The 12,047-nt window shown below is 55.1% G+C and overlaps 1 protein-coding gene across 3 annotated transcripts in view; it reads left to right on the top strand.

The window, feature by feature from the left end:
• Positions 1-12,047, top strand: part of ARAP1 (ArfGAP with RhoGAP domain, ankyrin repeat and PH domain 1) — a 228,506-nt gene that overhangs the window by 195,088 nt on the left and 21,371 nt on the right. For all 3 annotated transcript variants that reach the window (XM_084630993.1, XM_084630992.1, XM_084630994.1), the window contains 7 exons: positions 1,942-2,047; positions 4,297-4,444; positions 5,321-5,407; positions 6,332-6,400; positions 7,006-7,123; positions 10,410-10,523; positions 11,095-11,237. In XM_084630993.1, the coding sequence (XP_084487119.1) occupies positions 1,942-2,047; positions 4,297-4,444; positions 5,321-5,407; positions 6,332-6,400; positions 7,006-7,123; positions 10,410-10,523; positions 11,095-11,237 (785 nt within the window). The remainder of the gene's footprint in view (positions 1-1,941; positions 2,048-4,296; positions 4,445-5,320; positions 5,408-6,331; positions 6,401-7,005; positions 7,124-10,409; positions 10,524-11,094; positions 11,238-12,047) is intronic.

The raw sequence follows: 12,047 nt of genomic DNA on the forward strand, positions 1-12,047 counted from the left end.
TGGCCTTACAGTCCATAAATCTATGAGTCTGACACAAGGGGGCAGTGTGGCAGGGAGAGCATTGGTAGCTGGCTGCCCTGCCATGGGAGGATAATGGGGAGTCCAGGTCATTAATAGGCCCTGCTTTAGAGAGGAACATGTGTCCCGAGAGGGAAGACTAATCTGGGGTGGGGTTAGATCAAGAGATTGGAAGTCAGGGCTGCTGGTTCCAATCCCAGCGCTGCCACATGCCTGCTGGGTGACCTTGGCCAAGTGACTGTCCCGCCCTGTGCCTCAGTTTCCCCATCTGTGAAATGGGAGTTATACTATTTACTTCTCCCACACTGGAGTGTGTGAAACTTAACTGCTGTTTGTAAAACGCTTTGAGCTCCACGCGGGAAGGTGCCAGAGAAGGACAAATCCCTGTCCCAAACTCTCACTCCTCCGGGACTCCGGCGCCATCACTGGGCTGCCCACCACGTCCTCTTAGAGTGTCACGGGGACAGAACTCCTAGCCTCCTGCTCCTAGAGCTCAGCTAATCTCCGTGAGCTGTAAGCTGTCCGAGCCTGCGATGCGCAGTCCAGCAGTTCCGATGTGATCCAGTAAAGGGCAGTGTGACGTGTACACACCAGCCGGCTCCCTACGGGATTCATATTAGGACTGATTATTGCAGGATTAGGCATTTCTGCTACAGGTGAATTAGCCCCGTCCCTGGAGCTTAGTGATCTCAGGTCGGTAGCGGACGTCTCAGCCAGCCCCTCTGCCTGTCTCGCTCCAGCACTGCACGGCAGGATGCCACAGCCTGCTCCCTGAGCTCTAGTCTGAGAGTGCCTGAGAACAACACTTCTTTCCTGGCTCTGGCTGGCCAGCTGGGTTAGACCCACAGCTGAGCCGCGGCGGGCTAGCGCCACCTGCTGGCTCCTCCGCCGCACCGTCAGGCTGGGAAACAGCATCTGGGCTGCAGATGTTTTGTTCGGAGAACTATGGGCGGGTTGAGGCCTCTGGATGCGGGAGTTAGAAGTGGCTAGGTGCAGACAGGGCCCTGAACCACAGGAAGCGAGATCTGGAGCCTGCCCTGACTGAGTGAGGAACGGGGCACAGGAACCGGGTCCCTCTGCCGTGGGAAGATCCAAGTCTGCCTGTGGGGCAGGGCTGAGGGGAGATGGGGGAGCAGGGCTGGCCCGAGACGCAGGCGGGTCCCAGATCCCCAGCCTCGCTGGGGTGGGGTGTGTTTCTCCTCTTGATGGGTCCGCGGCAGGTCAGAGGGACGAGGTGATGCTTTGGCTTGTCCAGCACAGCAGAAAGGACGCCGGGCCGTTCACCCTTTACACCTGGAGCTGCCAAGCAGCACCAGCACCTGGGATGGGTGAATCCGGCCGCCAACCGGCTGAGATCTGAGCGGGGAGCTCAGCCATGTCGTTCCCTTCCCACGCCCCTGCCTGCCGGGGCCGTCCTCCACCCACGCCTATGAACAGGTCATTGGCGGAGGCAGGGCCGTCAGGTTTGCACAGTGAAGCTGGCCAGAGGCTAGAAGAAAATCACGAGACCTAAATCCCTCCAGGACCCAGGAAGGCTGGGTGGCTCCCAGAGAGTCTCCCCGCAGTGTCTCCACCACATGGCCCCTGGTCGTCCCCTGGGAGCCCGGTGCTTCTTCCCAAGTGGGGCCACCCCCTCTGCCCAAGTCCACCCCCGCAGGCAGCAATCCTCTGTGTGCCGCACCGCCTCCTCCCTGCAGGGGATGGGGCAGGTGAGGGGCGGTCTGGGAAACAGATGGACGGGGGTTAGGTAAGCAGAGGAGGGTCCAGTGAGAGTCCAGCTCCGTTTGTACCATGGACAACCCCCGGCAGGGAAGCCTAGTGGCCAATCTGGCAGCATTTGGCTGGTAGCCTCCTCCCCCAAGCCCACCTGCTCTGCCGCCGAGCGGCTCTGCTCACCCTGTGCTCCGCTTCCTTCCCTGCCAGCGATTGAAGATGAGGAGGAGAAGATCAGCCAGTACCGCCGGCTCCTGAGCATCCTCCCCGTGGTGAACAGAGCCACAGTCAAAGCGCTGATCAACCACCTGTACCGGTAAGTGGGGCACGGCACGGCCAAGCCCAGCTGCACAGCTCCACTCTGGGCCTGGCCAAGGCCAGTGCTCTCCAGCGGGTGCCGGAGCTGTGTGCCCCGTCCTGCCAGCTGAGCATGCAAGGCCTGGGTCCACCCAGCCGGAGCGTCACTCACCAGGGCTCCCTGCTAAGGAAAGAGGCGCTGGGTTTACCTGCTGGTTTGTGATGCAGCGAGATAAGGGCCGTTCTCTCTCTAACAGGCTGTGGAGGGGAAGGGGCTAAAGCCAGGGATTCAGGAGACCTGGGCTTAATCCCCTGCTCTGCCACCAACGTCCTGTGTGACCCCAAGCATGTTAGTAGTGAACTTCCGCACAGGGGGGTTGTGAGACCCTCATATAAAGGAGGCTCCAGAAGTGCACCGTGTTGTTAGGATGAAGGCCAGACTCAGGATCAGCAGAGCAGTGTTTGTCTTTCCGAGAGTTCCTGGGACAGGTTCTTCTGCCTCCTCTTCAAAGAGCCAGGCACCTTTAATGGCTAATGGGTCCCACCGGCCATGTCTATGTAGCTTTTTGTTTTATTGAATGGTAATTATACTACAGTGGGTTCTGCTCTGGCAGCTACAGTCTCACGTTCAGCAACGTTATCTCTGTTCTCGATCTAGAGCCCATAGGAACCCATGAAACCATAGGCAAGTGACACAGACAATCACAAGAACATTGATCTTTTAGCAGTTTTATTAAAGTTACCAACAAAGTTATACATGTCACAGTGTTTACACTTACTAAAAATAAGTAACTACAGACAAAAAGAAAAGGAGGACTTGTGGCACCTTAGAGACTAACAAACTCCAGACATGCTCACATTCTCCTCGATGGGGTTAGAGTCTGTTGGCCCTCTCATGGACTGATTATCAAGGCGGGCATGGTTCCTGGGCGGGGAGGTTTAGATTGGATATGGGGGAGGTTTAGATTGGATATTAGGAAAAACTTTTTCACTAAGAGGGTGGTGAAACACTGGAATGCGTTACCTAGGGAGGTGGTAGAATCTCCTTCCTTAGAGGTTTTTAAGGTCAGGCTTGACAAAGCCCTGGCTGGGATGATTTAACTGGGAATTAGTCCTGCTTCGAGCAGGGGGTTGGACTAGATGACCTTCTGGGGTCCCTTCCAACCCTGATATTCTATGATTCTATGATTCTATGATTCCTGCTGGAGGTTTTCCATGGGGAAGCTCAATTTCCCTGCTCTGGGCACCCTCTTTTATACTGTGACTCCGTCCATAGCTACACTCTGCGCATGTACCTGGAAGTGCCAACCCTCTCTTTCTACTGGTCTGTGTCCCCCAGAAACACCAGGGACCCCTATAGGCTGGGCAGGTTCTCGTTAACATTGACGTACCGCCTTTATTGTGTGGTTAAGACACATGTTGGAGACCATATTTGCTGTTACAGCATTTTATCATTTAAATTTAATCTTCCGGCTAAACTTTCACAATATTACCAGCGAGTACCTCTTTTCCCATCCTGTTTCGGCTTATTTCTCCGTCATTGACTCACGTCAGCATTTCTTGTCTCTTGCAGGCCTCAGCTGACAGGTTTTTGCGTTTCGGTTTGTCTGACTAATGTCTAGTACATGGTTCCTCTAAATACTGATCACTCTTATACTTCTTTAATCCTACAAATGAACTCTAATTAACATACAATGAATATATATGATCTAAGATGTTGATTAATCATAACATCACACAATACATGGATAATAAACTAAAACCATTGGCTACGTCTGTCTGGATCTGTCAGGCAGGACAGCTCCTTCCCTTAGACAAGCTGGGGAGCGAGGAACTTCTTTCTACCCGCTCCAAACCCCATCCCTTGTGAGCAGCAGCTGGCTCCTTTGACCCGACAGCGTCCCTGAGCCGTTCACCCAACGGCTGGGGGTTTGCCTCAGGTCAGAGGTGGAGCAAGGTGTTTGTGGCTGAGAGGGTCCCCACCACTAGAGAGCCGAGCCTGGGCCCAGACCTTATAAGGTATTTAGGTGCCTGGCTCCCACTGAGATCAGTACCTAGTAGGATCTGGGCCTAGAGCACTACACACAGCAACCCATGGAGTGTCCCCCCAGAAATGGAAACCCTGACTGTCATGAGAGGACGATTGGGGCAGGGCGGGGACAAGGTACAAGGAGATGGGAGCATTACTCCTCTTTCGCTCTGTGCCAGGCAGAGGGAGGCAGCTGGAGCTCCGGGAGGAGCTGTCCTTAATGTGCTGGCTTTCCGCAGGGTCCAGTACTTCTCCGACATGAATCAGATGAACACACACAACCTGGCTATCGTCTTCGGGCCGACGCTCTTCCAGACGGACGGGAAGGACTACAAGGCGGGGCGCGTGGTGGAGGATCTCATCAGCCACTACGTGGTCATATTTAGCGTACGTAGCATTCAGAAGGCCTGCTCTACTACCTTGGGCAAGCTACTTCCCCTCCCCGTGCCTCAGTTTCCCCATCTTACAGATGATACTAACCTCCTTTGTGAAGTGCTTTGAGATCCATGGACGTTAAGAGCTCGGCATGATTACTGTTATTATGGCACCTTCGCACCCATTGTTTTACCCTGGGGGCTTCCTCCACGAGGATGATTTTTCCTTTGTCATCTTTCTGATCTCCAGCCTCTCTTTCCACCCGCCGCTCAGCACCTGGCTCTGGGCATACAATGCACTAGCCACCAGATCCTATAAAGCACCCTCTGCAGATAAAGCCCGGCCATTGGGAGAAGGGTGACTTTGGATAGGACTGGCTGGATTTGGGGGATCCATGAGGGGAGGATGGCTGTGTCTGAGCCATGCTGGAGAAGTCCAGTTTGCTTGGAGGCAAGTGGAGGGAGGGATCGCGTCTCACAGATCCAGGAGAGACACTGACGACACAGTGGGTCCGGCTGCACTGCAGTCAGGAGGTGTGAATGCAGCACATACAGACGTACCTGAGCTGGCATGAGTAACAATAGCAGCGAAGCCGTGATGGCATGGGCTAGCCACTCCACATCGGAGTGGGTGGGGAGAAGCACGGGAAGGCCTATTAGGAGTTCAACGCCATTTGGTGGAGGCTCTTGAGTGCCTTTCCTTGGTCGGTGGAGCTGGGCAGGTGGGTGACTCCAGACCAGCACAGCTCAGTGATGGGCAGGGGGCCAGGAACTGATGGGGGAGGTCTGTGTCCCCCCCAGAGCTGGGCCCCGCCTGAAGTTGTCCATCTGGCATTTCTGCTGCTGGGCTGTGGAGGGTTCGATGGCTCTGGCCTTCTCTCCCCGGCAGGTGGACAAACAAGAGATGAGGAAACAGCAGGACGAGATCACGGCCATCATCAAGATGCGGATAGCCGGCTCGTCTAGTGGAACCCAGGTAGCCGGCCCGTCCGCCCGCTGGTGAAGGAGGGGCAGATCTCACCTGCACACACTCGCTCCGGTCTCTGCGGAGATCCTCTGGGAAACTAAGATCTCAGGAACTCCGAAGGGGCCAGGCAGACACAGTTAGTCTCCTCCAGCAGCTAACCCGGGAGGGTCGCTCTCCGCTTTCATGGTCTGATTGTAGAGGCTGCTTCCCGTTCTGACACAGCCGGTTTCACGGCACTGTGTGCGCTGCGGCTGCCCGTTCATGTTCCCAAGAGCAAATCCCCTTTTTCTATCGCCCCCAGAATCCTAGGCGGTAGAAGGGGGCAGCTTGTTAGGTCCCAGCTAGCATACTCCACTCCCCTGTTGCCCTTTGGAAGAAACGTTTTCAGCTATTTCCCCCTCCCATTCAGCAGCCCCTGGGTCTGTCCTCAGCATCCCCGGATAGACCACCGCTGTGCCGCCACAAAGCCAGCTGGAAACGCTCCTTTTTCCTGCTGGTGGCTTCTCACGGCGCCGGTCGCTGCTGCTGCTGACCAGCGGGGGGTGCTCAGGCAGGCGCCGTCTATTCTGGTGGGACCACGGCGAAACTCATTGCTGTGCTGAATTGCTTGGTGGGAAACGGGGTCAGCTGCCTGCTGAGCAGTGGCCTGGTTAAATCACATGACCCGCCGATCACGTGACCTTCCTTTTGCCCACCTGTGGAGTTAAGTGTGTCACAGGTAGGGCTTGGGACCCTTCTCCCCTTAAAGGGCCAGCCACCCTGTGCTGGCGGGTTATTCAGTGAATAACATAGGACATTGAGGGGGATCTCTGCACCCAGATTAACTCTGGGGTGTGGCAGGCCAGGCCGGGAAGGGATTCACACTCACCAGTGTCAGTGCCCCGCAGTAAACGGGAACCTGCTGGTAAAAGCCCCTTTCTTGTTTCCTTCCAGCAAGCCGGGGACTTCATCTGCACGGTGTATCTGGAGGAGAAGAAGACGGAAGCAGAGCAGCACATCAAGGTGAGGCAAGGGCAGGGGCGGTGGGAAGGGAAGAGGCCCTGGCTGTGCACCCCGAGGAAGGGGAAGCCGGGTGGTGGCACACGATGCTCCCTTCACTCTGATCCAAAGGGCTGGGGCTTCACAGTGCCGCTCGCCATCGCTCCAGACAGCCAGCACGAGATGGGGCAGCCGATTGCATCCTGACTGCCCTCTGAGCCCCAGCGCTGGGCTTGCCCTGGCAGGCGGGTGCGTGGGGCTTCCACCTCTACCCCCGGGCGCATGTGACTTTTGGCACGGGGGATGAGGGGAGTCTTAAGCCGGAGGAGCCTGCTAGGGAAGCTGGGCACATGCCAGTGTGGGGAAGTACAGATAGGATTTCCAATCTGGTCTCTTCAACAGCAGAGCTAGAGCCTTCCTCTGGCTGCCCTGACAGAAGGCGCAGCCCTGGCAAACCACTTCTGAGGGCTGCCCGCTAGCCAGAGGATGAACGCAAAGGTCCGTGGCTCCTGGTCAGAAGGGCTGGTACCCCACTGGATGCTCGGGCCTGCACTGAGGGGCGGGGGGATCTGGAGACATCACCTGCCATGACGCAGACATGAGAGAGGCTTCTTTCTTCCTCGCCTCAGATCCCAGCCACCATGACGGCAGAAGAGCTGACCTTCGAGATCTTGGACCGGAGGAAAATTGTTATGAAGGAGAAGGAGTACTGGAGCTGCTTCGAAGTGAATGAGAGGGAGGAAGCAGGTCGGTGTCTGGGCGGGAGAGAGGCTTATTCCCAGAATGGTAACCAGCCAGGTGTAGAGTGGGTGGGGCAGTGGGTCCGAGAGCTGGATGGACAGCCTGCCACGGCCCCGGCGAGCAGACTAGAGCAGGGCGTCGGGAGAGTCTTGGCTCTGACCTTGTGACCTCGCAAGTCACTTAGATCGAACATAAAGGCAAGCACAAAGCACTTAGTTTAGGAAGGAAAAATCAAATGCATCACTACAAAGCGGGGAATAACTTGGCCAGGCGGCCGTACTGCTGAGAAGGACCTGGGGATCAGAGTAGATCACAAATTGAACGTGAGTCAACCATGTGGTGCAGTGGTGAAAAAGGGTAATGTCATTCCAGGGTGTATTAACAGGGGTGTTGTACATAAGACGTGGAAGGTCAATGTCCTGCTCGACTCGGCACTGGTGAGGCCTCAGCTGGAGAACTGTGTCCAGTTCTGGGGGCCGCACTTTAGGATGGATATGGACAAATTGGAAAGAGCCCAGAGGAGAGCAACAAAAATGATCAAAGGTTGAGAAAACCTGAGCTGTGAGGAAAGGTTAAAAACGTGGGCGGGTTTAGCATTGAGAAAAGAAGACCGAGGGGGGACCTGACAAGTCTTCAAATACATGAAGGGCTGTTCTAAAGAGAACAGGGATCAGTTGTTCTCCATGCCCTCTGAAGGTAATACAGAAGCAATGGGCTTGAGCGACAGCCAGGGAGATTTAGGTCAGATAGTAGGAAAACCTTTCTCACTCTCAGGGGCATTAAGCTCTATAGTAGGGAGGTTGTGGAACTTTTAAGGGAGGTTGTGGAATCCCCATCACCGGTGGGTTTTAAGAACAGGCTGGACAAACGCCTGTCAGGGCCGGTTTAGGTTGACTTGGTCCTGCCTCAGTGCAGGCGGCTGGACTAAATGACCTTGAGGTCTCTTCCCGCCCTCCATTTCTGTGATTTCCAGAGCAGCCACTGAGTTTAGATGGGTTGGTTTCTAGGTGCCCATCCTCACATTTGGGGCTTGAATTTGCAGAGGTGCTGAGCGCCTACATGGACTTCAGTCGGGCTCTGTGTGCTCGGCCTTTCTGAAAACCAGGTGCTGAGGGCCAGATCTTTAAAGGTGCCTCTCAACATTTTGAAGCCCCTCGATACCTTTGACTATCTGGCCCTAGGTGTCCAGCTGGACTCCCCAGCTTTGTGGCACCCAAAATCACTAGCCACTTTGAAGTTAGGCCTTTCCCTCGCTATGCCCTCGGTTTCCTTTAAACAGGGAGGGTTATAGTGACTCACCTTTGGAAAGTGCTTTGAGATCCGTGGATGAAAAGCCCCACGTTAATACTAAGTAGTTGGCTGAATCCTGCAAAGAGCTGAGCACCTGGGAAGTCAGTGGAATGGGTGGGTGCTCTGCAGCTACTCAGGACTGCTCTGGATTTTGCCCGGCCATGCTGTGAAAATCCCAGTGGCAGTAAAGGCCTTACACGAGCTCATTGCCAGCAGCCGACAAACGATCAACAGCAGTGTTTCCCAACCTCCAGATGGCTGAGCTGCCTTCAGGAAGGGGAAACCACCTGCACCCATTAGACTGGGCCATGTGTCATTAAAGTCCGATCCGTCTGCAGTAACACCTCCCCTTTGCCTTCCCACGGCGCATGGGGAGAGCTCACCTCACACTGTGGCCGGTGCTGACATACGCTGTTTTTTCTCCTTTAAAGGCTCAGTCTTGCTTCCAGTGAAGTCACTGGCAACACAATCAGTGAGTTCAGCAGGGGCAGGATCGGGGCCATGATGGGGAACTAGCTTGTACAGATTTGAAGGCCAGAAGGGATCATTATGATCATCTAGCCTTCTTTGGGCATGTCTTCACTAGAGCCAAGTTGGGCTCTAACTCGGGGTTTGACCCTGACCCCCTCCTGTCTACACACACAGCCGTCTCACCTGAGCTTAGTGGTGCTTTCAGCCCAGGCTAGTGGGTGCGCCTTGGGGTATAGGTTAAAACCCAGCTGAGTCTTTCACTTGGGCTGGTAACCTACCCACTTTACAGAGGACACAGACTAAATCACTGCAGTGCTGATAGTCCTCCAACGCCTTCCCACAATTCCCCCTATGTGCCCAGGACAGACAAGTCCTCCCACAATTCTCTGGGAGAGAACCATAGTGTGGCTCAGCATCTGCGGCACGAAGAAGCTGGGATCATTCCCCCTGGAGACACACCAGGGAAGACAGAATAACATGGGTGAGGCTTTGCAGAGGGGCTTCTCACTCCCGGGCAAGGCTGACCCAGGTGCCCATCCCGAGTGAGCTCTGCGGCAAAGACAAACCTTTGCTGACGCCCAGCTCTGATCCGTGGCCTTTCATCCATTGATCTCCAAGCTCCTGACAAAAACGGGAGTATCATTAAACCTGTTCCCCTCTGAGGGCAACAGCACCCAGAAGCTGCACTGGCTATGGTCTGCAAGTACCTCTTTTCTCCTCATCTGCCTTCCCCGTCCCCTCTCCAAGTGGCAGCACAGTGCCAAGCAGCTCTGTCAGAAAGCTGGGCTCTCCACAACAGAACAGGAGAACTCATTAGGAAGGTGAATGCTGACTGTCCTGTTCAAAAAGCTGTTTGTTAATTGATCAGGCTAGTTAATTCACCCTGCACTATGCTTACTATTGATTTCCCATCAGTAGTATAATGGTGTGGCCTACTCCTTAGTATTTTCTGGTCCGCTGGCTATATTTTTTTCTGTGGCTGATATGTGATTCTGTCAGATCGCACAAGCTAAGCAGTGCGTGTATGGGAGACCTGTAACAAACAATTCAGCGCTGCCTGATGTGGTACGGATGCGTTTCCTCTGAATCTGCATTGAAGCAGTTACCCAGCGTTGTTCTAGGGGGTGCTATGCTGATGATGAGCCATAAAGCTGAGGGACTGAGCTCTGCGGTCATTAAAAGCCCCCGGGCGCTCTTTGCCAGAGAAGATGCGTGATGCCTTGGTGATATCGTTCACTTCCTCTCCTAAGCAGCTGGGTAGTGTTGCTATAGGCTGTCGAACAGCCACCCACATTCCACCCCAGAGGTGGCTGCATTCTGGTGGTGGGGGAAGAGATGCTTGGGTATAGTCTGTAAAGCACTTGAAGAGGCTCTCTACATGTAAAATGATAATCCTCCCCCAAGCGGCGGTTAGTAGGCTCGGAAAGAGTTGAGTTAAAACACGCAGCTTTGGTCACCGTCAGCAGGGTCGCAGGGGAGGGGGTAAGCCGGATGGGGGCATTAATACACCTGTTCCTCCTCCCCCGTGCAGAGCGGCCTTTGCACTACTCTGAGAAAGTCCTGCCTATCTTGCACGACCTGGGGACGGACAGCTTCCTGGTGGTGAAGAAGCAGCTGTCCATGGAGAATATGCTCATCTATCTAGGTAGGTGACTGCAGGGGTATGTCGGAGATGTACCTCAGTGTATAAAGGATCCGGGCCGCTCAGGGTTCTTGCACTCCCTTGTCTTCATTGTCCAAAAGAGAGCGCGAGAGAGCTGGCTGGTGCAGTGTTCATCAGGGTAGCCCTCGATATCCTCCAGACATGGAGCCCTGGAATTGCGGGAGTAGAATCCTGCCCCCAGATGGTCCTCAAAGAAAGAGGAGACTCCTTTGCAGAGAGCCTGGGACACAAGGGAGCAGGGTTAGAAACCCTCAAAGGGAGGCCTGCAGAGCCCCAGAGAGAGTGTGTGTGTGTCCGTCCCTGCCTTTCCTTGAGGCCACCGCTCCCAGTGGAAACCGTCATTTGCCAATTACGGGACCAGTGGGGCTGGTTCTGGGATCCCTCGTCTCGCCCTATGGCCCTGTGCGTTGTCTGCCAGCTAGAGGCGGGATGGGAATTACCCTCCGGCTGGTGCTGCATGGGCTGCAGCCCGTGTCCCTCTGCAGCCGTGTGTTTAACCCCTCACGCTCCGGCTCTAACAGCTCTGTGCCCTCCCCCCTTTTGCTCTCCCCAGCCAGCAGGGTGGGCGACAGCAAGCACGGCATGATGAAGTTCCGGGAGGAGAGGAACCTTCTGGGGCTCGGGCTGAGCACGGGCTTCCACGACCGATACTTCATCCTGAACCACAGCTGCCTGAGGCTCTACAAGGAAGTGCGGGTGAGCTCCCTGGGCTGCCACAATCCTCTCCCACCTCCCGTCCCAGCACACCATCCTTTCCCATGCCTCCTGGCCTGCAGCACCCCTGCTGACCGAAGCCGACCTGAGCGAGCATCCTGTTTTCTGGCTCCACTTCCCCTCTGGCATTGACTCTTTGCCTCTCCTTACCAGTAGCTGTAAGATCTCGCTGGGGGGGGTGGGGGGGGCTCTTCCTCGGGGCGACGCTGTGGTCAGTAGCACTTGACTGCAGGCATTTCAGCTGGTTTCGTTTCCAGTGTTCGCAGGCGAGGTATTTCCAGAAGCGACAGGGATGTATCAATGCCTGTGTGCAAGACAATGGTGAGACCTCATCTGGAATCCCACCTGCAGTTCTCGTCACCCATGGTCAAGAGAGAGGAATTTAAAGGGGAACAGGTGCAGAGAAGAGCTGTGAGGATGATCACGGGGTGGAGGGCCTGTCTTAGGGGAGGCGACTGGAAGGGCTTGCCTGATTTAGCCTAAGTGCAGGCTGAGCGGGGATTGGATTGCTCTATAAATACACCAGGGAGGGAGAAGAGCTTTTGAAATTAAAGGATAATGTTGGCACAGGAACAAATGGGGATGAACTGGGCTTGAGTAAATGTAGTCTGGAAGTGAGAAGACAGTTTCTGACCATCCGAGGAGGGAGGTTTTGGAACAGCCGCCCAGCAGGAGCAGTGGGGCCAACAACCCAGCTGGTTTTAAGATGGAGCTTGTTAAATTTATGACAGAGTTGCCTGTGATAGCCGGGACAGGACTCAGTGACCCAGGAGGTCCTTACCAGTCCTATGT

This window comes from Lepidochelys olivacea (assembly GCF_965140295.1).
Source record: "Lepidochelys olivacea isolate rLepOli2 genome assembly, chromosome: 1".
Lineage (NCBI taxonomy): Eukaryota > Metazoa > Chordata > Testudines > Cheloniidae > Lepidochelys > Lepidochelys olivacea.